This window comes from Ictidomys tridecemlineatus, chromosome X, assembly GCF_052094955.1.
Source record: "Ictidomys tridecemlineatus isolate mIctTri1 chromosome X, mIctTri1.hap1, whole genome shotgun sequence".
Taxonomy (NCBI): domain Eukaryota; kingdom Metazoa; phylum Chordata; class Mammalia; order Rodentia; family Sciuridae; genus Ictidomys; species Ictidomys tridecemlineatus.
Window position 1 is genome coordinate 33,957,057 of NC_135493.1, and position 27,052 is coordinate 33,984,108.

At 34.8% G+C, this 27,052-nt stretch overlaps 1 protein-coding gene across 10 annotated transcripts in view; it reads left to right on the forward strand.

The window, feature by feature from the left end:
- Lrch2 (leucine rich repeats and calponin homology domain containing 2) overlaps window positions 1-27,052 on the forward strand; it is a 133,686-nt gene that overhangs the window by 44,686 nt on the left and 61,948 nt on the right. For all 10 annotated transcript variants that reach the window (XM_078034341.1, XM_078034343.1, XM_078034344.1 and 7 more), the window contains 4 exons: window positions 10,996-11,140; window positions 13,397-13,523; window positions 18,008-18,113; window positions 18,196-18,332. In XM_078034341.1, coding sequence (XP_077890467.1) covers window positions 10,996-11,140; window positions 13,397-13,523; window positions 18,008-18,113; window positions 18,196-18,332 — 515 coding nt within the window. The remainder of the gene's footprint in view (window positions 1-10,995; window positions 11,141-13,396; window positions 13,524-18,007; window positions 18,114-18,195; window positions 18,333-27,052) is intronic.

Below are 27,052 nucleotides of genomic sequence, written 5' to 3' on the forward strand. Positions count from 1 at the left end.
CATAGTTTGACTCAAGTCTTAGGGGAATACTCTGTGATTCTCCCTGGTTATGGCAAGACAGACTGATTGGGGAGGAGCTGTCACAAGGCCATTTCTTACCCACCCCCTATCATATGGGAGAGTGCCCCCAGGCAGTTTATTAACTCCTTTCTTTATTCTGGTGAGGCATGGGATTTTCCTTCAGATACAGCTGCAAAGATGAAATTGTGTAAAGTTGATTCAGCAACAGAGCAGCACACAGTGTGTGTTATCTTTCACTTGGTCCCTTAGTTGGGTTTGACTTGTGGGTCTAAGGGACATCGGGAGCTGATACCATGCTAATGGTGCATTCTCTGTGTTGGTATTACATTGTCTGAATCCATTTTGTCTTGCTGGCAGGTGTTGTTGTACTGAAGTGCAGGGGCTGCTTGACCACTTAACATAAATGAGAGGGGGTTTTGGACTGGTTTGGAGAATTTTTCATTACTTGGTAATTAGTCAACTTACTATAAATTGCTTTTAATTTCAGGATCCAATATTTAGTGTTTTGCTATTGAACATCTCAATTAAGGGCAGTCCTTGCTCTCTAAATATAGTATTATTTTAATGGACACAGTATGCTGGCTGTAAGAGTAGTCTTAATCAGAATGAATCAATGATAAAGTAGTTTTGTCTAGCACAGCAGCTTGCATTTGGGTTTTTTCTTTGTTTGTTTTGTTTTTGTCTTCCTTTCCTTACTTTTGTTTCAGAATCCAAAGCCAGTTAGAGCTATCCTGGAAAGTCATTTTGACGCAGACTTTTCTCATATTACATTGGATTTTTCCTTTTTCATGTAATAGAAAGGTACTAAGGTATTTTAATGCACACAAAAAATATAATGTATAAACAGATTCACTTGGTTTTCAATGGCTAGTTGGCCTTAACATAGGCAGAAAGATCACCAGAGTCAGATTAATCATAAATCAATTCGTGTGTCCTAGAGATGGATGTCACTTACTTTATTAATGGATGAATTATAACAATTCAGATGGTACAGGGTTTTTTGGCATTAAGAAAGTAATTTACATGAAAGAACAATTTTCACATTAACAGTTACATACTTTTATTCTGTTTTATTTTTATTTTAAAATATTTTTATTTTATTTATTTGTATGTGGTGCTGAGGAATGAACCCAGTGCCTCACATGTGCTAGGTGAGTGCTCTACCGCTGAGCCATAACCCCAACCTAATTTGTATTTTTAAAATGATAACATGTAGTAGAATGGCAATATAATATGACATCGCACGGTGATGTTTTGTGGCAGACTAAGTTATTTCTGGATAAAAATTAACTGACTATACATAATACCAATTCATAATTTTATAGGTGTTGGCATTTACCATTCTTATGAATGGTATATATATGGTTAGAATTTAATTTGCCTTGTGAAATACCTTTAAAATAGTAAACTATTATTATGTTTTTCTTTATTGGTACTGGGGATTAAATCCAGGGCCTCACATATTTTACCACAGTACTACACCCTCAACAAATAGTTGTGTTTTTTTTGTAATGAAAGCAGTGCTTGCTTATGATAGAAAATTTACAAACTAAAAGCATAGAGGAGAAAATACGAATCACTCCTCATTTTACCAACATTGAGTAAATATTAATATTTTGGTATATTTCTTTCATAACCCCATACTCCTCCCCTGTGCTATACAACTAGTTTTTAGAAGTTTATATAGGAGTGTATAAAGTGTATGTGTGTATATATGTGTGTGTTACCCTGTAACATATTTCCATGTGAAGGAATTGAATCTATAATGTGATTTCTAAGGGCTATAAGATATTTCATTATAAAATTATATTTTACTTACATTTTACCCTATTATTGAACATTTCAGTTGATTCTAATTTTTTACCATTTTAATTAATAAGATGGTAATAAAAAATTTTAAAAAATTTATCTCTGTTTGGTTTAAAAGATGACTAGAGGGCTGGGGATGTAGCTCAGTGGTAAAGTGCTTGCCTTGCATGTGTGAGGCACTGGGTTGGATCCTCAGCACCACATAAAAATAAAGATACTGTGTGTTCATCTACAACTAAAAAAATATTTTAAAAAATGACTAGAGATTACATTTTTGGATCAGTGGGTATGAACGTTTTTATGGCCATTGATTCATATTGCTAAATTGCTTTCCAGAAAAGTTACCTCAATTTGTATTCCCTCCAGTAGTATATGGAAGTTCCCAATTCAAAATAGCCTGTCAGCACTAAGTAGTAACTTTAAAACCCCTTGAATTTATCTTAATCTTCACATTGAATATATTTTCATGTGGGTGTTGATTATTGATAATGTTCATTTTTAAATGTTTATGCCCTTGGCCCAGGCTTTCTCAATGAGTTGTCTGTGTCATTTAGCTTTTGATAGACTGAAGTTATTATTTATTTTTTAGTATATGAATCTAGAAATCTTTTATGTGTGAATTCTTCTTTTGTTTGTTACATTCAAAGTCCTTCCCTATTGTAATATTAGGTGACTATTCAATAAAATGGTGTTTTTAGTTTTCTTTTTTATGGTTCATGTTCATGTTTATCTTTTTCCTCCATCTGGATTTTATTTAGAAGTTATGTGATGAGGTTATAATGTTTGTCTTTTGAAAATAAAAGTTAATTCAGGAACCATTTAATAAATAATACTACATTGATTCAAAATACTATATAAAATATGTAAGTATTGAGGTACAGTGCCATTTTTAAATGTCACTTTGATGTTTTGAATGCCATTACACTGATTCATTAGTCATTATTTCTTGGTGAAACTGAAAACCTTTGTAGAATCTCCTGCAGACAACTCTGCATAGAGTGGCCCACCCTCCCCCCTTTTTAATAAAGTCTTGTCCTTCCACGTGGCTTAATTGTTGCATGACTCACAGTCCTTTTCTCACTGAGTGTGCATGTAATCTGCCCTCTGGTTAGCAGCTGTGGTTTCTCCTTGCAGCATCTGTTTTTATTTGCACCCTTGCTTCTCAAAGTCCTGTGCTCAAAATTAGCCTTCCATCATTGGTTGCTGCAGGTGGGTGAGATCTAGATCTGCTTGTTATTGTTTCTCATAATTGTTGGTTTTAAAGCATTTTTTTCAGGACTGGAGATGTAGCTCAGTGGTAGAGCATTTGCCCAGTATGCAATGAGGCCCTGGGTTCAATCCCTAGTACTATAAAAACAATAAAGCATTTTTTCCAGTGTCTACTTTGTAATTCATTTTGTGTCTCCACTGTATTATGAATTAATATTTTAATTCATCATAGAGTATCTTAGAAATTCTGTGACTCATTATATCTTTCTCATTCAACAAGATTTCAATGTTATAGACTGTTCATTATCTTGTCATAAATGACAGCATAATACCCTTCTAGAAAATACTGAATCAAGAAATCACCTGTCTTTGCAGAGGGCATCTGTTGAAAGCAGATGCCAGAGCCATGGGGTTGTCATTTCCCATCATTCTCCAACATCAGAGTCTCTAATACTTCAAAGACACTTTCCATTCTTGCTTCGACAGACAGCTGTGGTGCCTCCTGTTTTCTTGTTGCTTTTGTTTCTAGTCTTGACAGTTCTTTTAGATAGAAAAATAGATAAGGAAGCCTTAAAATGGAAGATCATTCTAACCAAGTTTTATATATTATAACTGTATTATATTTGGGTAATAGCAATTACCAAAGAATAGAGGAAATTTAAATTTTTATTTTCATGTTAGGAAACTGAAGTATCTAAGTTGTCTCATTTTTGTGCATTCTGCTAAAGCAAAATTCTGTGTACATATTCCATTCATGAGAAATGAATATGATGATCATTCATAAGAAATGACTATAATGATTATTTCAGATTTTTATGAATGTTATTTATTATTCACTATGTACAGGTTGATACATTTCTCTTCATTTCTATTGCTTATTACTTATAGGGATTTTAGGTTGCTGTGGAATATTCTCATTTCCAATAGCTATGAAATAGTGAGAAATTAAACAATTTTGGCAATGTTTTATAGATGGTAATCAGGGGAATCAGAAACGCAATTTAAATCCAGTTTAGTGATCATCTGCTTAAATGTTCCTCTTCTTTTTTAATCTGTAAGACATCTGTGAACTTTGGGATATACCCCAATGATGATACAGTATTAGTTCAGTCAGAAAATCTTTATAAAAATTACAGTTTTGTAGAGCTAAGTAGAGGTCAGAATATTTGAAATGTGAGACAAGAGGTCTTAACAGTGGAGGAGTGGAAAATCACACATAGATAAGTTTAGAACTCCAGTACTGTTAGTTAATACTAGTATTTTTTTGACATTGAACATGTCATTCAAACTATCTTCGCTTCATATGTATAATGAGGAACAGTAGCTACCTCTTAAGGTTGTTCTCAGTTTTAGAAATAATCTATTCAAAGCTCATGGCAGGACTGGGGATATGGTAGATTGCTTGCCTAGCATGCACAAGGCCCTCAGTTTGATCCTAGCACCACAAACAACAAGAAACACCAAAATGTACCCATGGCATTCTGATCTAGCATATAGAGTTTGTGTGTGTGATATATATATAAAATTTATATTTCCATTCCATATATATGTATATAGATACATTTATTTATTTATTTTAGATAGGGTATTGCTATGTTGCTCAGGCTGGTCTTGAACTCCTAGAAAAGCAGAAAATTCTGTGGTGTTATCTCTATTAATGATGAGGATGTGTTCCAACAACACATTTCAACATTAGATATTTTATCAGAGGCAAAAATGATCAGGCTTTCAACTATTACGTAGGACTATTTAAAATAAGAGAGACTAAGGTAATCTGTGTTATTAAATATCACGTAAAGACAATCCCTGTATCTTAGTTTAAGTTTTGACAATTTTTACAAAAAAAACTTTAAAGCTTCACAATCTTTTATATACTGAATAAGATAAAATCATAATTGGTATAATTTGTATAATATAATAGTGTTATTTCTGAAAGTCATTTTCTATACTTTGGCAGAAATGCTAGCTAATAGGCCAGAAATTACACTGGGCAACAGATGGACCCATCTGTGGTGTTTGTGGCTGCGGCTTGGGAGACAGCATACAGATTTCCATTCCATCTGACTTATCTCCTCCCTTCTCTAGCTTCCTTAATCTTTGAAGCTCAAGAATGATACAGAACATAATTTAGATCAGATTATTTAAGATGATCTATTAACATCTCTAACAGGCTTCCAGCAGTTTTACAAGGAGTATCTTGAAAGAAGGCAGGAAACAGTACACAGCAATCTGTCTACTGTTGATTTACTGCCAGTACTGCTTGATATGATTTATGATTAAAAATGAGACAAAAGAAAAATAGTTCAGTGGTTATAAAGTTACTTATCCTTAAGGACATTAATTAACTGAGGTATCACCTTACTGCACAAGAAAAAAATAATACAAAGGTATTTAAGGTTAAAAATTTACAGGCATTCTTTCATTAATTGTGATAAACAGTAATTACAGAGTACATTAGTTTCCTGTGGCTGCTGTAACACGTCACCACAAACTTAATGGTTTTAAAGAACAGAAATTTAGTCTCACAGTTCTGGAGACCAGAAGTCTGATGGGTTTTATGGAGCTAAATTCAAAGTTTCAGCAGGGTCACTTTCCCTCTAGAGGCTTTAGAGGATGACCTATCCCTTGCCCATTCTGGCTTTTGGTGGCTGCTGGCATTCCATGGCCACAATAAACCAATGTCTGCCTCTGTCTTCATGTGACCCTCCCCTCAATTTTTCCTAAGGCTTTCTCTTATAGGACCACATGTTATGGCATTTAATGTTCAGCTGTATATGATACAGGGTATCTCCTCATCCTGAGATTCTTAATTACATTTACAAAAATATTACCTTATAAGGAACAGTCAAAGGTTCCAGGAAACTTTTTTTTAAACTAGAACTCCATTAAAATAACAATTATGCATGTATTTCTTGAGTATATGTTTATTATTAGTCATATTCTATTGCCTGAGTATACATGGTTATTAAATAATTAGAATCTTATAAAATTTCCTTTATTAAGTATACATCAAAGATGAAAAATTTAAGTCACAGTTTAAATTTTATCCATTATGTCTACAAGAAAGTTAATCTTCACTTTTTTAAAAAAATATTTATTTTTTAGTTGTAATTGGACACAATATCTTTTATTTTTATGTGGTGCTGAGGATGGAACCCAGGGCCTCGCGCGTGCTAGGTGAGCGCTCTACCGCTGAGCCACAGCCCCAGCACAATCTTCACTTTTTTCAGGGTAAATATGAGATGTTGTTATAGCGAGATTGTTCATGAAATTATGACACAAATTATTTTGTGTTATTTCCCATCTCTCCTTCCATGGTTGTATTTTTCTGTTGGCACTGTTATTCTGTTTACCAAATGCTTAGAAAGGATGTTTATACTGATTTAAAATCTGAAACACCCTAGAACTAGATTTCTTTAATTAGAGGCTTTATAATAACTTGAGTTTTAATTTCAACTTTATTATGCTTTATTTGATTTAACTCCATTCAATTAGAATAATAATTCCTGTAATTTTAAGTGGTGTTTACTAAATAAATAGATGAAGTCACCCAGAAAATAGTTTATGAGTGTAAATTTAATTAAATTCCCTAAGGGAGTATGTACTATTACTCTGTAATTTAACTAAATAATCCTTTTGGGGAAGGAAAAGAACATAACGCATCATGCAAAAATATGGAAGTTATTAAAATAATGTCTTGATATTATTTAAACTATCTCATTAAAATCATTCTTTTTTTTTTTTTTTGGTCATACTGGAGATTGAACCTAGGGCTTTGTACATGTTAGGCAAGCACTGTACCACTCAGGTATGTCCCCAGTCCAAAATCATTCATAATAATGACATTTAACTTTTTCTCCTGTCACGGTTGAACTTCTTTGATGTCTTTATTACATGATTACTGTATTTTCTCTTGACCATTATTTTCAATCTTTCCTGTTTTTTTTCCCCCTCTACTCAATTTCTTATTGTTGACCTTTTTGATGTCCCATTCTTCTTCTTTTGTGGGTGTCCCTGCCCCACTTGCCAAACTCAAGTGATCTTCCTGCCTTAGCCTTTTGAGTCTCTGGGACTATAGGCGTGTGCCACTGGGCTCAGCATATGGCCTATTCTTGATCTCTCCAACTGAGTACACTGATGTTAGGGGATGGATGCTCTTCTATTTTTATGATTTTATAGTACTAACTGTATTCCCACAGCTTCTGATTTTATGTCTGTCTCAGACCTCACTTCTGAGATCCAGAATCATCTGTCTGATGTCCATGTAACAATCTCCTTTGAATCTCTTTTACATACAATTGAGCCCTTGATTGCATGTCTGCTTTAGAAAACAAAACAGAAATCCCACCAGTAGCAGCAACAAAAATCTGGTTCCAACTCTATTCATTCATTGGAAAACATCATTAAGGGGCCTAGACCAGAATCCTCATACCATCCTTGATTCTTACCTCTTATTTATCCCACATAGCCCATCTCTTGAACTTCCCACTTATATGCTAATTCTAAAATACATTTCAAAATTTAGCTACTTTTTCTTTTCTCTATTCTTGCAATCTTAATCACACTACCATTATCTATCTTTGGGAACACTGCATTAATTAATAAAAATTAGTACTTAATACTATACTGATTAGTATTTAGTATTAATATTAAGTATCAAGTACTAATTTAACACTAATATTAAGTCCTAATTTATTTTATTAGTATTTAATATTATTATTTATTAGTAATTAATACTAATAATTATGTGTTTAATAGTTATTATACAGAATAACAAACGGCATAATTTTGTTTTTAGGATTTCAAATTAATTGTAATCAGTAATTTTCAACTCCTAGGATTCTGAAGTTATAAGAATAAGAGGTAAAACCTCAAGCATAAAAGAAACTGAAGCATATTCTAAACTAAAAACATTGACTCATTTTCCCCCTGAATAGAACTATATGATGCTTTGAGTATCCAGAGGAGGCAAACCAGAATACTGAGAAATTTTATATCATCTTCTAGTAATTCTATCATTTTATTTTATTTTATTTTTTTTAAAAAAATATTTATTTTTTAGCTTTAGGTGGATACAATATCTTTATTTATTTATTTTTTTAATGTGGTGCTGAGGATTGAACCCAGTGCCTCATGCATGCCAGGCGAGCGTGCTACTACTTGAGCCATATCCTCAGCCCCTATCATTTTTTAAAAATATATTTTACTTTAGCTTTTTTTGGTGTAGTTAGACACAATGCCTATATTTTATTTGTTTATTTATTTATTTTAAAGAGACAGAGTTTTTTAATATTTATTTTTTAGTTTTCAGTGGACATAACATCTTTATTTTTATGTGGTGCTGAGGATCGAACCCAGCGCCCTGTGCATGCCAGGCGAGCGTACTACTGCTTGAGCCACATCCCCAGCCCCCCTATCATTGTATTAAGTTATTCAGCATCCTAAAGTGGGAGGAAGAAGAATCCAAATTAATTTGCATATTACATAATACTAGTTAATGTTTTCTTTTTCCAGTTATAAAACTTTATATTAGATGAGAATGACAATCAATTTCTCTTTCCTTCCCCTTTCCTCTCTTCTCTCTATATCCATATATACCAGTATACATATGTTTATATACATGTATATTAGTATTCTAAATAGGGAATTTAATATATTGCTGAGTAAAGAGGTCTCATCCCTCAGAGTGAGAAAGTTGAACTTTACTGAGAGGAGTTTATTCTTTTTTAATATATTTATTTTTTAGTTTAATTGGACACAATACCTTTATATTTCTGTGGTGCTAGGGATCGAACCCAGGGCCTCACACCTGCTAGGTGAGCATTCCACTGCTAAGCCACAACCCCAGCTCCAGGAGTTTATTCTTTTTGTGAGGACGAAGCTGATGCTAAAAGAGGTACAATTGAGGCTAGGCTGAACTATAGGTGTTTCCCTGACAGAGTCCATAATATTCTTATGTTTTTAACTGAATAAGGATAATAAGTAGTATAAATAAAGCATATCTCTATGATTAGTTAACTAATTAGATAATTGTTTAGTTATTCATTCTCAATGGGTGGATGGGGATGCCCCTCAGGGGATACTTTTTGGTTTTCAGGGCTAGAGGGTTACTGGTATCCAGTGGATCTTACAGTGCTCAGGATAGCCTCCTCACCAACAGTTATCCAACCAAAAGATTTGTAGTACTGAAGTTGAAAAACTTTTTTAGAGTATTTTTTCAACCCATCACATAATGTCATTTTTTTTCCAAAATTTTATATAACAAATAAACCTTTAATGGAGGAATAATGGTTATAATAACTCCATGATTTTATCTTTGTAAAAACTTAAATGAATGGAAGCATATTTGTGTGTGCGTGGAATAATTTAGGAGAGGAAGGAATCAAGGATGTATGCCTGGTTTCTGCCTTGGACAATTCACCAGCAGGATGTTGGTGACATGTCTGAGATGAGAGAAACAGGTGTGTAGACAAAGATCTTCAGTTCATATTTTACATTTATAAATTTTGAGGTGCCTAAAAGACATCAGGAGGAAGTCCTGAAGATCAAAACATGGGTATTTAGACATAACCTTAATTTGTAATTTGTTAGTATATATACCTATAATTTGGCCTTGGGATTGGATGAAATCACTCAGTATGATGTGTATCTTTAGAAGGAAAGAGTACCTTTTTGTAAGAGTAAAAGAAATTGAAGTTAAAGTGTAAAAGACTGGGCATTGTAAAGTTTCTAAGCTGCAAGGCCTGAGTTAAAAAGTAAAGGACCAGATATTGTTAAGTTCCTCTGCTATCCCCAAAACCTGAAATTCCTGTAGCTGTTAGGACAATACCTGAACTGCCCAGTAAATATTCCTCCTGATCCTCTGGTTGTTTAATAACCTAGGACCCTGTGTAGCCTGGCACGTAGGCATCCAGGGCCCAAAACCAATCAGTTTGAATGTGTACCCCGCTTAGGAGTGACCAATCACCCCCGCCCAACCTGTTCCCGTTAATGAATGTACTAATCATGTCTAAGAGTTGCTGTTCAATTTTCCCATGCCTCATGCTGATTTGTTCTGATGTATGCAAAGCCCCCGCCCTCCCCAAAAAGTGTACTTAAGCACTGCTCAACCCCTGCCCAGGGCTCTGGCCTGCTCTCCTTTCTTGAGTGAGCACAGAACCCCAGCAAGCTGGATCAATAAATCCCCTTCTGCCAATTGCACGAGTGGTCTCTTGGTGGTGTCTTCCTCCGACGCTTTGCCGGTCCCTTACATTTTGTCATTAACCCTCGGGAACACCAACATTTATAATATGGGTAGAAAAAAAATCTAACCGAAGAAGTAGCCAAAGAGATAACAGGAAAAGTCTGGAAGAGTAGTCTTCCAAGCCAAGGGAAGAGAATGTTTACACATGAATGGAGTGGTTATTGATATGGAGGCTCTTTGTAAATTTAGTGAATGTGAGAGTGAATAGAAACCAAATTACACTGGGTCAAGAAGTCCATGGTAAGTACAAAATTTAGTTGGGTTGTGGAATTGTGTAAATTTTGTTGTGAAGAATAAAGACAGAAATGGAGGGGAATGTGGGATCATGGGAGGTTTTATTGTATTTTTTAAAGATCAGAGAGAATTCCTCATTGATATTTTGGGTGGGGGTTTACCAGGGATTGAATTTAGGGGTACTCAGCCACTGAGCCACATCCCCAGCCCTATTTTGTATTTTATTTAGAGACAGGGGCTCACTGAATTGCTTAGCACGACTCTTTTGCTAAGGCTGGCTTTGAACTCTATCCCCCTGCCTCAGCGTCCTGAGCCACAGGGATTACAGATGTGCGCCACCATGACCCAGTAATATTTGTATTTTAAGTAGTTGCTTAGGTTCTGAATGATTGAACAAATATTGAAATAGTTCTGTTTATTATTATAGATATTGGTGTATTTATAACACTAAATCACTGGTGTTTTTTTTTTTTTTTCAGATCTTTCCAGAAATCGTTTTACAGAAATTCCTTCTGATGTGTGGTTGTTTGCACCTCTTGAAACATTAAATTTGTATCATAATTGCATCAAAACCATTCCTGAAGCCATTAAAAATCTGCAGATGTTAACATACCTTAACATTAGGTAATGAATTTATTCTTTAAAATAAATTTTGGGTTTTATTATGGTTTTAATTCTTTATAATAAGCAAAGGGATGTGTGTTTGGTTTGAATGTGTAGCCTGTATTTATCTCAACAATATCTTATTTGAATTTTTTAAAATTATTTTTATTTGCTTATATGTGGTGCTGAGAATTGAACCCAGTGCCTCACACATGCTAGGCAAGTACTCTACCACTGAGCCACAACCCCAGCCCTCTTATTGTATTTTTAAAAAAATTTTATTTATTTTTAAATTTTAGTTGTAGATGGACCTTTATTTTTTATTTATATGTGGTGCTGAGAATCAAACCCAGGGCCTCACACATTCAAGGCAAGAACTCTACCACTGAGCCACAAACCCAGCCCCATTATTTGTATTGTTTATATGTTCACCTTATTTTGTAGGCTTTTGGCCTTGTCCTTTTAGAGCAGTGCTTCTCAAACTTAAATACACAGGAATCATCTGGGGATCTTATTAAAAACATATTCTAATTCCTTAGATTTGCTGTGGGGCCTGCATTTTTAAAAGGTTTCCTGGTAATGCCCATGTCTGCCTGCTAGTCTTTAGACCTCACGAGTAGCAAGGCTTTAAACCATAAATATTTTCTCAAATTATAGCAGCATGATACACATTTGCTTATATGAATCCATAGTTACAGTGAAACATTATAAAGAATCAGTTCTTAAGTTATTTTTATTACTTTTGTGATTTGTTGCTTCTTCAAGGGTGGATGGATTGGGATGGGAGTATTGGAAAGTTTGGAAGTGGATGATAATTTTTATCCTTAATAAGTGCTTACCATGTGCCAGGCAGTATTCCAAACACTTTACCCATATCATCTCATCTAATGTTCTAACACTGTTTTGAGGTAGGTAATAGTATTATCCCTGCACTACAGAGGAGCAAATTGGGTTAAGCTACTTGCCCAAAGTCTCATGTATGATCATTCCCTCAGTATCTCTGAGGGATTGGTTCCAGAACCTCCCACAACCTCCCATGCTCTAACACTGAGGTACAACCCAGATCTTTTTATTTCTTATTTTGAGACAGGGTCCTATTAAGTTGCCCAGGCTGGCCTTGAACCTGTGATTCTCTTTGTGTCAGCCTTCAGTGGACCACCATGCCCATTGCTTAAAGTAATTCTTTTATATGGTCCCCGCTGGTGTTCCTGACAGTACACACTGTTTTAACTGAAACCACTTTATACTTAAAATGTGAGAGAATAGAACAAATAAAGAAAAAAGAAAAAAAAGGTGTGAGAGAAGTTTACTTCTGTAGGCATCAGTCATTTGAGTTTCTTCTTTGCATAAGCAGATACTCTTGAACCCAAGGCCTCACATGTGCAAGGCATCAGCACTTAAGTTTGATTCTAGTAGTTGAAGAGCAAGGGTCCTAGAGCCAGACTGCCTGGGACTGAATTCTGACTCTCCCCATTACCAGTTGTGTGATTTTTAGCAGTTTACTTAAGCTCTTTGTGACTTTTTTTTTTGTCGTCTATAAAATGGGGATCATAATAGTATCTACCTTTCTAAATTAGGTGATTGTGTTAGTTGAATTAATTCATGTGAGGTTATCTGAACATTGTAAGTACTCAATAAATGTTAGTTGTTACATTATAAATGGGTCCCAGAAATAGAAATGTGTCAACTTTGAGCAGAGGTAAAGGTGCTAGTAGCCTGTTCTATTGTAAACTGTAACAAAGGGAGTAAGTTAGAATTGCAGCATGTTTTTAAAGATACAGTCTTATTCATTCTTTCATAATTTGAACATAGTACATGCAAATTTATCCTTGGAGCCTTTCCACAGTTAAAGGCATGGAAGTACTGAATATACTGAAATGATGAGCAAAGTTCTGGCATTCTCTAGCTCAGAAGAATCATTCTGAGTTTTTGAGCACTGATGATATAATAAGGCATTGTCATAGATAGCTACACAAACTTTGCAGTAGGACTTACATTTGAGTCTTTGTTACATCTGGGCAAGTCACTTAACCAGTTTTAACCTTCATTTTCTTATTTGTATAATAGAGATAATGCTACTTATTTTGTAGGGTTAATGTGGGGATTAAATAAGACAATGTATGTAAGGAATTTACATATGCCTGATACAAAGTAAGCACTCATTAAATGGTAGTTGTTACTTAGTGAAATTTACTTTCCAGGAAGTTTGTTGTTTTTCAACATAACAGTCAAGTTTCAGACATATTTTCTCATAATGAGACTTCCTTTTCTTTTCAGTCGAAATCTTTTATCAACATTGCCAAAATACTTATTTGATCTTCCCCTTAAAGTTTTGGTCGTCAGTAATAATAAACTGGTATCCATTCCAGAAGAAATTGGAAAGTTAAAAGATTTAATGGAATTGGTGAGTAAAATAGTTAAAAAAAAATGTATGTAATATGCATAATAAATACTGTTACATTTTAGAAGATAAGTTATTTATGTGTGGAATTTCACTGTAATTTTTTAAATGAATAAATTGGTATATGTTTAAATTTACTTTTGTCAAATTATGAGATACTGTGTTGTGTCTGATTTTAGTGCCTAGCCACAAAAAAAAAAAAAAAAGCCTAGTTGTTCCTAGCCCTAGTGGGATTAGAAGGCTTCTGAGCTTTAAAAAATAGCTTTTAAATGAATAAGTATTTGTTTTTTTCATTTTGTGGACAGTAAAAGTCTTGGGGAAAAGATAAGGTATTTTGTTGTTGCTGTTTTTAAGTTTTTACAGGGTTATTGTAGAGCCATAGAGAATGGTGATTAAAGAAGAGAGTACAATGTCTGTAAATTTAATTCTGTAAACAGAATTAACAAAATAACTTTTCCTTTACTTTATGCTCATGTGATTTTATAACTCCTTGGGGACCAAGATAAATGAAAAGAAGCCATTATATTCTGTTGTTTATAGAAATATAGAATAATTTAAAATAATTACCTTGGATAAAATATTTTAGTTCTTAAAGAGCATTCAACTCAGAGAGAAACATAATTGGATTCTCAAAACATTGCTCTATTATCTTACTATCTTTTGATTCCCCCCATTTCACACAGTTTACCATGCTGATTATTTTTGTTTTATCTTGAATAACACTTTTCCAATAAACAGGCATTTTAAAGTGTTCTTAAGCATACTTTATTATGTCTAGTGAACCAAAAGTTTTCTTGAGGAACTTATCTACAACTTTATAACGGGAATTTATTGTTAGACTACGATGAACTGAAGTGCTGGGAATCCTTTTATTTATTCAGAAATACTTCCATGTCCAATAACAACATAAGGGAACTTCCTTGAATTTCACCTTTGTGTTTTAGAACCATAGAATTGTAAGCTTATTAGAGATCTTAAAAGTGAGCAGATGTAATCACTCCCTAATGCAGGAATCCTTGATCTATTTAACACATTTTTGGTGGTGAACAGCTCTGTTTGTGTGTGTCCGAACCACCCCTGGTTTTCTTTTGCAAAACTGTTTGTTAGTAATCTTATTTTGAACCAAACTGCATTCCCTCATCACTTTTTTCCCATTGGTCCTGGGGTGAGATACAGATACTGACAACCTGTCTTCCCTCAGGTACTTATAACCTGTGTGTGCCTACCTTCTATTTTTCTAAATTATAAGACCTGTTTTTCTTTATTATAAACATCCTTATTACTTTTAATCTTTTGTATGACTTTATTTTTAGCAGTTTCTACCCTGAAAATACTCCCTTTTGTTAATGGACTCTTAATCTTATATTTTAAAAAAATGAATGGAGATCTAACAAATTCATATTAAAAGAGATGATTACTTTCTTTGACCTGTACAGTCAGTGTCTTGTAAAGATTATATAAATAATTTAAGATTTTAGAGCTCTGTAATTTATTTTTCTTCTTTTTTTCTTAATTCGGTTTCTGGCCTTATGTTTTAAATTATATTACATGAGATAGTTTTTAGATAAATGAAACATGAAAAATATTTAAGATTTTTAGATTTATTCAAGTATTTTAAGGAGAGTATTTAAAATATTCAATACTATTACTTTAGTATAAAATTACTCTTTTTTTTTGTGTGTGTGTGGTTCTGGGGATGAACCCAGGGCCATGTGCATATGAAGCAAACACTCTACCAACTGAGCTGCATCCCCAGCCCCTAACATAAAATTACTATAAATTATTATGCTTTAAACTCTGAGAATCAGTAATAACAGATGGGTAAATGGCATTAGGATGAATGGCAGATACTTGTAAATCATATAATGAATTTGTGGGTATTCTCATGGTACTTAGCCACAGGAATGTGGTTATATTCTGTCATTAAAAATCTAGGAAATATTCTCTCCAATCCCCCAGCAGAGTATTTTGTGCATTATCCTTTGGAGTAGGTTAATTTCCTATGCTAGGGATTATTTCTTCTAGGAAATGGCAGCTATGTGTCAGATTTCTATATTGAAATCTTTAGTATCAGACACCTTTGGAAAGAAGCATTAGTATTTATTTTAAAGGGTGTTTTCCTAACCCTTTATTGTCCATCATTTGAATAATAGTCTATTCTGAATATAGCAGCCAAGGCCATCCTATGAAAACATGTCAGATCATGTCATTCCACTGCTCAAAAGTTTCTGGTTTCTGCCATCTCAGAGTAAAAGTCAAAAGTATATCCCCTACCCACACCCTACTCTCTCCCTTACCCACTTCTCCCAAGTTACCCCAGAATTCTAGCTGTTACTTGTACATGTCAGATGTGTTCTTCCTAAGGACCTTTACATTTATCATTTTGCCTGGAATTTTCCTTTTTCATATATTAATACTCCTCAGATATCACCTTCTCCGTGAGATGATCTTAAATGTTAATGTCCCTTCCCATTATTAGTAGCACTGCCATTTTCCTTTCCCTGCTTTAAAAAATTTTTAATAGCACTTATCATCTTCTAGCATATGAAATAATCTACTTCCCTTGTTAGAAAGAAAACTCCATAAGGAACTGTGAGGGCTGAATTTGTTCTTTTTCTTCTGTGTTCCCAGCTCTAGAATAGTGCCTAACAAATAATATTTGATTAAGACTTGTTGAATGAAGATGCCTTAGATATCTTTTGAAAAATGTATGTAGGATATGTTTTCCTAATTATTAGGAGCTTTATTGGGTTCTTCCTTATGTGGCTTTAATATTCTTTGGAATTGACATTCCTGAACTTTTTAAAGTTGATAAAACTGAGTGTATACGCCACCCATCTCCTGCCAAGCTAAAATAATTTTCAGTGAAAGCTGGGAATTGGGAGTAATTGTAGTAGAACTTGAATTTCATCTGCAGTATGTCAGGAATGGCTTCTGTCTAAGATCATGTTGCACATTTCCCTTTTTGTTTATGTTGTTGCTGGGACAGGGCTCCTAAGGAGGTTTCTGAAAAGAGAGACAGACCTTAACTCAGGCCCTGAGGGTCCTTGACATCATTGCAAAAAGGAATTTAAGGATCAAAGTGAGGCACAGATTGAATTTATTGGAAGAAAGCAGTAGACCCCCTGAGAGACATGGTGGAACGTGGGCATGAGAGAAGAACATGCTAGCTACGTCTTAGCTAGGTATATTTACACACATAAGGTCAATAGAACAGGGACATCATCTAAGAGAGTGTTTTTAGTTTTCTTTTGTCTTGGTGACTTGACATGTTAACCATTACTGGGATGGTGGTCATTTATTGACATGTTGACCATTAATGAAACAGGCTTTTCCTACCTTTGTTTTTTGATGTGTTTTACTTTGTGAATTTAAACAGTACTATGCTGGTATACCTGTAGACAAGGCCTAATAATTGATTTATTAATGCTGTTTTTGATCAAGGTATATGAAAGGCACCTTTAAATCTGGTCTTTTAATCTGTGTGAAAGTGAACTTTAAATCTGGACTTTAAATCACGGGCACTCTTTTTTGTCCTGCATGCCTTTTTTCTCCCTATTCTTATGTCTTCTATCCTACCTCAATATGATTATAAGAAAGAGTCAGGAGAGGAGAGCATAGTTAAACTGTTCCTTATTCTCTTATTATGTAAACTTGGTATGTTTTTCTTTAAATCAGGGCTCACATTTTTATTTAACACTGATTTAAATTTCAAGTTTTCTGATCTCCTAGAGTATCTTTGAGTTGCATTGGGAACCATTTGAGCTTGTAACCCCTCATATTTCGTATTCCTTTGAAAAAACTAAATTTAGCTAAATTGATCCTGACCATAATCTTGGGTTCTCCAACTTGGATTGTTAACTTTCTTAGCTTTACTTATATGACTATCTCAAATCAACTATAATAATTGACAGACTGTGGCAATGAGAGATAGTTATTAGTATTTTATTTTACCTCTATGACTGAAGAACACTTGGATCATCCTTACTTCTGGTTTTAGTGGGCAAAGGTTGGTCTTCAGCTGAGATTTTTTGAGAAGTCTACTTAATGTAGTTAATAAGATTTGTTGTTGTTGTTTATGGTACCAAGGATTGAACTCAGGGGCACTTACCACTGAGCCACATCCCAGCCTTTTTTTTTTTTTTTTTTTTGGTATTTTATTTAGTATAGATAGGGTCTCACTAAATTGCTTTGGCCCTCACCAAGTTTCTGAGGCTGGTTTTGAACTTGCGATCCTCCTGCCTCAGCCTCTGGAGCTGCTGGGATTACAGGTGTGCGCCAGATTTTTTTACACAGAAAATTTTTGTTGACTATGCTAGGTTGACTTCATGGTGTAATATAAATAGAAATCTCCCAGATAAATTAATTTTTAGAGAAATGACATTGGAAGTAACTTCTCCTAGCTATTAATCATATGCTTTAATTTAAAATTGGAATTTATCTGTATTTATTAGTTTATTATGATTTTTTCTTCTTGTTTTCCTTAGGATATTAGCTGCAATGAGATTCAGGTCCTTCCCCAACAAATGGGAAAATTACATTCCCTTAGAGAGCTAAATATAAGAAGAAATAATCTTCATGTATTGCCAGATGGTAAGATGTTCACTATTTTTACTCACATGAATTAGAGAACAACTGTGTAGAATTTAACTTAATTATTTTCATTTCTGAACAGAATTAGGAGATCTTCCCTTAGTCAAGCTGGATTTCTCTTGTAATAAAGTGACCGAAATTCCAGTTTGTTACAGGAAGCTGCATCATTTACAAGTAATAATTTTGGATAACAATCCATTGCAAGTACCACCAGCACAGGTCTGTAATAAAAATATGATACTTGTTTCTTCTCATTTTTGTTTTCTTCTCATTTTGTTCATAATTTTTATCTGCTTATTAAGTTTAAAAAACACCAAAATGAGCCAATTTTGTTGTTTAGATACTATTATCTAAAGGAGATTTTCTGAGATGATATTTTTTTCTACTTTTTTTCTCTAAGTTTTAGTGTAGGCTGTAGAATAGCATTTGGAAAACTCAGACATCAGCTTTCTGCTTATAAACTGTTAATTCTGTTTGTTAATGTTGTTTTGCAAAATAGACCTCGAAATCTCTCTTCCTATTTCATACTCAGGTATGTATCTACTTGGGATTTATTGTGGGATGAATTGTAGCACATTCTTGGCACCAAGAGATGAAATTGTTACAGAAAGAACAAGATACAAGTGAAAAAATTAATTCTGGCCTTTAGTTTAATGAAAATTAAGTCCATGTAGAGTCCACTAAAATGATAAAGAAAAAGCTAAGTCATAAATCCAGAAGGATGAAGAGTGTGAAAGGGAACAGTGGAGAAGAGATGTCAACAGAGTTTTGGAAAATGAAAAATAGATGGAACAGTGGTGCCTAGCGCCTCTTAATGCTGCATGAGTATCTGTCTGCAGAGCAGATAGCAGTGAAAGAACAGCCCACACTATCTTCAAGCTATGTGCCCTGACTCAGGGTTTGCAATTTTCTTCCTACAGAGGTATATTCCATTTATTCCAAAGGGCGTATGTTTTCTAATTCAAATAGCTGGGGTCCTGGTAGTAGCTGTCTTAGCAAGTGGGGGAAAACTGTGACTTGTGTCATCTGTCAGGGAAATCAGCAAGAAGCAGGTTGATTTATGGGGCAAACCTGGAAGTTGTACAAGTATTGATTATAACATGTACCTCTGAATATAGGATGAGGGACTGAATGTCTAAGGCAGTGATCTCCAATAGAACTTTCTGAATGATGGAAATGTTCTGTAATCTGTGCTATCCAGTACTGTAACCACTTGCTACAAGTGGATTTTTAAAAAATGTTTTGTTTTTGGTGCTGGTATTAGATTTAGGCCCTTGCACGTGCTAAGCATGTACTCTGACACTGAATGATTGGAATATGACTAACGTCACTAAGGAACCAAATTTGTACTTATTTCATTTTGATTTATTTGGTTGAAATTTCATTAGCTACATGTGGCTAGTGGCTACTATATTGTACACCACAGGTCTAAAATTTACACCCTCAGCTTCTTGCCCTTAGTCCCATAACTACAAGACTACCCCTTACTTGCCGCAGCAGAAGTCTAGAATTTACCTTGAGCAGGTAGATCCTTAGATATTTTTCCTTAGTGCAGAGGCCAAATGATTCACTCCTTCCCTCAGCAGAAGCCTGAAATTTATATAATATTTAGAAAAATGCTGCCCATTATTGCTTTTCATGGTAATTGAAATGTTCTGTATTTGTACTGTCCAATATGATAGCCACCGTGACACTTGAGTACTTGCAAGTATATACAGTGACAGAAAACTGAATTTTTAGTTTTATTTCAGTTTTATTTAAATTTGAATAGCCACATGTGGCTAGTAGCTACCATATTGGATAGCACAACTATTAAGAAAACCAGAGTCAGCGGCATCAAGTTTTACCAACCCCGAAAATCATATTTATGTGCCTGATATGCAGCAAATATTGAATTTTAGTGCTTGGAATAGAGAAAGTTTAATCAAGAAGGTACAAACCCAAAGGTTGGTGAACAGGACCTCAAATTCCTCTTTTCCCTAGCAAGCATGATTATGGGATATTTAAGGGAGAAGGACACAGAAGGTGGAGCCCAGGGAAGAAGTTGATAGTTTTAGAAGTTTTTAATAAAATCAAGAATTTTAGACTTCTTTTAAAAATATTTTTATTAGTTATTGATGGATCTTTATTTATTTATATATGGTGCTGAGACTCAAACCCAGTGCCTTGCACATGCTAGGCAAGCACTTTACCACAATCACAGCCCAAAATTTTTAGACTTCTTGGTGGATCATCTGGTGGACATCTGGTGGATTATTGAGCAACCTATGTTTCTGCAAATCAAGTTTGTAAATCAGACTATGACGTCCTTCCTTTATTCTCTGTAGCAAAGATAACAAAGTTAGCAATTGATAGTTACAGGAATGGGAATAGGGGGTCTGGTCAGATTGACCAGAGGAAAGAAAGTGTGTGCTCCACTTGGCTTTTTAAAATTTGATCCAAGGAGGGTAGAATCCTATAAGTGAAAAAAAAAGTTACTAATTTTTTTTATGGAGACTCAGTCATACAGGTACAGCTATAGGCAGAAGTGAGATCCTATACTAAGAACAGTGAATGCTTGCATGCTAAATGTCAGGACCCTACAGTAGACTTCAACTACTTGGATCCTGGAATGCCCAGAGCCTGTCTTGTATATTTCAGTCAGGACTGAAACATTTCTTCTGTAATAAACTGATTAAACCAGGAGAAAAGACTTATCTATACACTGATCTTTTAATGTTACCTGATGAAATGACCAGTCCCCGTTTGATTACCAGATAGATGGAAGCTTACAAGTAAATTTCCCCCATGTACCTGGAGCTTCCAGTTGGCTTTTTAATGCTTTGCTCTTGAAAATGAACAGATAGCCAAAGATCACTAAATGTTTCAGGAATGATTTCAAAGATGAAAGATAGACCAAAACACTGAAAGCCTTCCACTGAAGCAAATGAGGACTTTTTAAATTTTTTTGCATTGTAGATATCCAGAAATATTTGTTAACCAGATATCCTGTGAGGGGTTAATATCTAAATTATATAAGGAATTTAAGTAACAGTAGGAGGAAAAAAATTTAAAAATGGGCAAAGGGCGTGAATAGATTTTTTTTTTCTAAAGGAGACATGCAAATGGACAAGAACTATATGAAAAGATTCTCAGTATCATTAATCATCAAGGAAATGCCACCACAATGAGATATTGCCTTACACCTGTTAGGATGGCTTTTACTGAAAGTCCAAAGATAGCAAATGTTGGTGAGGATATAATGAAAAGGGCATCCTTATACAGTATTGTAAGATTATAAAATGATACAGCTATTATTGAAAATAGTATGGAGCTTCCTCAAAAAGTTAAAAATAGAACTACCATGTGATTTTGCAACCCCATTTCTAGGTATATAATTTCAAGTGATAGAAAAAAAGTATTTTTCTTATTCAAATTCCCAATGCAGAGTATTTAACTTCTGCTTACCAAAATTTCGGGGAGGGGGGGCGTTTCTCACCACAGATACTGACTGGATGTCCTATAATTCAATTCAATTCAATTCTGATACTATCTATCTGGAGATAGCTTTAGATCCCATTGGTCTCAATCCCACTCGACTGTGCACCTATACTTCTGACCCACTTGTTATAAGTCCATTTTCCATGACCCCCTTCTCAGATTTGATTGATTTTTTAAAGTGGTTCATAGAACTCAGGGAAAGACTTTACTTATTATTGCTGGTTTATTATAAAAAAAATTCAAAGGATACAAATGAACAGTGAGAGAGAAGAAGTGCATAGGGCAAGGTATATGTGAAGCTTCCATGTTCTCTCCGAATGGATGACCCTCCAGATATCTCCACATATTCAACATTCTGGAAGCTTTCTGAACCCTGTATTTGTTATGGAAGCTTAAATGTGTAGTCATGATTGGTTAAGTCATTGGCCATTGGTGATCAACTCATCCTTAATCCCCTCTCTTTTCTCCCTCTCCCCTTGCTGGTGATGGGTGGTGATGGGGTGGGGCTGGAAATTCCAACTCTCTAATCACATGGTTGTTTCCCCTGGCTACCAACCCCTTATTCTATGATTCTCTCCAAGGTTCTCTCATGCCATAGGACAGGACACTTAAGAAATTCTGTAAAGGTTTTAGGAACTGTGTGCCACAAAATAGGAATAAGGCCAGGCATTGTGGTCCACACCTGTAATCCCAGAGACTTGGGAGGCTGAGGCAGGAGGGTCACAAGTTCAAAGCCAGTCTCAGCAACTTAGTGAGGCTCTAATCAACTCAGAGACCCTGTCTCAAAATAAAACAATAAAAAATGGCTGGGGATGTGGCTCAGTGTTCAAGTGCCCCTGAGTTCAATCCCTGGTACCCCCACCTCAAAAAAAGGAAATAAAATAGGAATAAGGCTAACTATTTCTCATAAATCACAATATTCAAAAGAAATAGTTATTTATATCCCCATATTCATTGAAGCATTATTCATAATAGTGAAGATATGGATATGATAGGGATAAGATAGGGATATGATTCTGCCTTCAAAAAGAAGGAAAACCTGCCATTTGCAACCACATGGATGAATTTTGAGGACATTATGCTAAGTGAAATAAGCCAAACATTGACAAATACTGGATACCCTTCTTATATAAGGAATCATCAAAAAGCAAAGTTGAACTTAAAGTGTCAGAGAGTAAAATGATTACAAAGGGCTGGGAGATGGAGAAAAGGGGAGATAAGAATCAAGTGATACTATTCTTCAGTAATTAAAAATGAATAAGTATTGGGCTGGGGATGTGGCTCAAGCGGTAGTGTGCTTGCCTGGCATGCGTGCAGCCCGGGTTCGATCCTCAGCACCACATACCAACAAAGATGTTGTGTACGCCGAGAACTAAAAAAAATAAATAAATATTAAAAATTCTCTCTCTCTCTCTCTCTCTCTCTCTCTCTCTCTCTCTCTCTCACTCTCTCTTTAAAAAAATGAATAAGTACTATAGGCCTAATGTGTAATCTGATGATTAATGCTGTATTATAAACTTTTAATTTGCTGAGAGAGTAGCCCTCAAGTGTTCTCATATGCAAAAAAAATTATGTGTGGTGTTGGGTATGTTAGTTTTGTTGCAGTAAGTTCACAATGTTTACATAAATCAAAACATCACATTATGCACTAAGATATATTAAGTTTTTATTTGTCATTCATACTTCAGTAAAACCAGGGTGGGGGCAATAAAGAAGGGAAATTTGGAACACATTCATGTGCCACAGTCTGTATCTCCCCATAATACTCCCATTTTTGTCATCAAAAAGAAATCTGGTAAATGGAGATTATTGCAAGATTTAAGAGCCATTAATAATGAGATGGTTATTATGGGACCTGCTCAATTGGGGATTCCCCAATTGTCTGCTTTGCCAAAAACCTGGTATGTTTTAGTTATAGATATTAAAGATTGTTTTTTTTTCAATTCCAATTCATCCTGAGGATAGTCCAGGTTTTGCATTTACTATCCCTGCACTGAATCATGAAGGTCCTGATCAGAGACATGAATGGAAATTACTCCCTCAAGGGATGGCTAACAGCCCAACTATGTGTCAAATTTATGTTAACAAAGTAATCCAGCCACTTAGGAATCAAAATCCTGAACTACAAATATTTCACTATATGGATGATGTATTATTAGCACACAAAGATAAAAACACATTGCTAGAATGTTATGCCACACTTTCAAACTTATTAAAAAATTATAATCTAGAGATAGCAATAGATAAAGTACAATTAAATTTTCCAATTAATTATTTAGGAGTTCTATTATCTTCAACCATGGTCCATCCACCAAAAATTCAAATACTAGTAGATCAACTCAAATCATTTAATGACTTTCAAAAGTTATTAGGAAACATAAATTGGATAAGGCCGATTGGCTGGGTCACGTGGGCAGAGCCAAAAGAGTCCCCCAACGAGCAGCTCCGTGGTCTGAAAGGGCGGGGAAACAACCCAATGAGCATCACTGCAGAGGAGCCAATCAGCTGGCAGCTAGAAGTTTGCTGGGGCTGCTGTGAGCCAATCATCAGCTGACAGCTGGAAGTTTGCTGGGGCCCCTTCAGCTGTGGCTCTCAACATTTATGGGTGTGGTGATCAGAATAATTTCTTAGCAGCAGCTCAGAAAACTAGGAGATATTAAAATTATGTTTTCAAAGACTGAGAGAATAACTCCAACTTTCTACATACAAACTGTCAATCAGATGTTAGGTAGAAAAATATTTCAAACATGCAAAGTCTCAGAAATTTTAATTCCCATGCAACCATTCTTAGGAAGTAGCAGGATGTGCTATGCCAAAATGAGGGAGTAACCTAAAACAGGAATTTCTCACATCTAAGATTGACAGGTATCAGTCTTAGACCTAGAGAGCAGCCAGTCAGTTTGAAGAAGGGGAATTGACCACCACAAAAATGGGAAGAAAGGCCGGGCACATGCCTCTAATCCCAGTGATTTGAGGCAAGAAGATTGCAAGGTCTAGGCCAGCCTCAACAATTTAGTAAGATCCTGTTTCAAAACAAAAAATAATAAGGACCAAGGATGTAATTTGGTGGTGCCCCTGGGTCCAATCCCTAGTGTAAAAAAAAAAAAAAAAAAAAAAAAAAAAAAAGCAATAACAAAAAGTTGGGTAGGGGGAGTGATAGGTGACTTGACGTGTCCACACCGAGGGAGGTTTTACAATTTGGTCATAGATTCAAGAACAAATTATTAATAGACATATAGAAAACATACAAAAGAGAAATGGAATCATGATTTTAGGGAAAACAAAAATATTGTAGGAGAAAATAAATATAATCCTACCTTTCTATGGGGCTCATCTGTGGATATTTTCTTGGTCATAAATTTTTACATAAATAATGTAAAAACTGGATTTTGATTTAATGAAAAATTGTGACATAGCTATAATAATCATAGAAAACATTGTCTTCATTTTTCAAAGCAAGACTGTGTGACTAAAGAGTCCATGCTCTTTAACCACTGTTAGGCTTCTGAAGAGAGAGGGAATATGATTATGTGAGTGGAGGGGGTATAGTAGAGGTGGTGGGGGTGACAGTGGTCATAGTGGTAGTGCAAGAAATTTAAGTTCTCATCTTCTTTAGTGATACCCCAATAAATAAAATCTATGATTGAAAAATAAAAAGTAGTAGAAGCATGTTATTCATGAGGGTAACTAGCAAAATACCAACTGAAAAAGTTCAAAGTGAGGATTGGGTCTTAGAGATTGAAAGTATAATGGGAGATTACTTTTTAAACAGCTTGTGATTCTGCTTGATTTTTTGAAACTATTTACATGAATTATCATGATAAAAACAATAGTTAAAATTTATAGAATTTACAGAAAATAAATGTTTAATTAGTTTGGACAGATAGTGGGATACTATTTTGCACACTTTAATTGGTAATGTATTTATATCCTAATAACTCATTTTTATTTTCCTTTCAAATGAAATTTTTCAGTAATGAATCAGACCTAGTATCTATGAGAATTACCTAAAACATCTTTTACTTGGAATTATAATTTTCTTTCTTTTTGGGGGGGGTACCAGGGATTGAACTCAGGGGCACTGGACCACTGAGCCACATCCCCAGCCCTATTTTGTATTTTATTAAGAGACAGGGCCTCTCTGAGTTGCTTAGTGCCCTGCTTTTTGCTGAGGCTGGCTTTGAACTTGTGATTCTCCTGCATCAGCCTCCCAAGCAGATGGGATTATAGGCTTGCACCACCATGCTCCACTTTTTTTTTTCTTTTTGATACTGGAAATTGAACTTGGATGCTTTATCAGTGAGCCACAACCCCCACTCTTTTTTGTTTTTATTTGGCGACAGGGTCTTGCTAAATTGCCCAGACTGGCTTCAACCTTTCAATGATCCTCCTCCCTCAGCCTCCTGAGTTGCTGGGATTATAGGCATGTGCCACCATGCCTGGCATAATTTTTATTTTTATTTTTTTGGTTACCAGGTATTGAACCCAGGGGTGCTTAACCACTGGACCACATCACTAGCCCTTTTTATTTTGAATTTTTTTGAGATAGGGTCTCATTAAGTTGCTTAGAGCCTTACTAAATTGCTGAGGCTGGCTTGGGACTCGTGATTCTCCTGCATAAGTCTCCCCAAACACTGGGATTACAGGCATGTGCCACTGCTCCCAGCTATATAGTTGTCTTTGTTGATTTCTTTCTTTTTTATTTGTTATTTTTAGTAGTACGATGTATTTTGGCATATCATACATACATGGAATATAACTTCCCATTCTTGTGGTTGTATATGATGTGGAATTACAATGGTCATATATTTATATATGAACATAGGAGATTTATGTTTAATTTATTCTACTGTTTTTCCCATCCCTCTTCCTTCCTCCCATTCCTCCCTGTCCAATTCAGTGAACCTCCACTCCTCTCTCCCCTCTGACTATTATGAGTCACCATCCTCATATTAGAGAGAACATTCAGCCTTTGGTTTTTTGGGATTGGCTTATTTCCCTTAGCATGATAGTCGCCAGTTCCATCCATTTACTGGCAAATGAGATTTTATTCTTCCTTATGGCTGAGTAATATTCCATTGTGTATGTGTACCACTTTGTTGATTATTTTTGCATGTGAGGTAAGGTTATGTGAACCCATCAAACAAGATATTTTTATTAAAAATTTTAGGAAATATTTATTTGATGTCACTCATAATGACTGTAAATAAATAATCTTTGTAAAGATTACTTATAATTTCTTTGCTTCTCATTTTCCATCAGTTTTACACAAAATACCTTCTTTCACATAGTTTTTTACCCCTTGTTATTTCTTTCCTTCATAACTAATAAAAAATAATTTTTCAGTTGAACTGACCAATGTTTTTTTAAAATTTTATTCTAATCAATCTATCATTATACCTTTCAACAAATTCACTTTCTCTTTATTTACATTATTTTTATTTTGGTTTTCTTTCAGT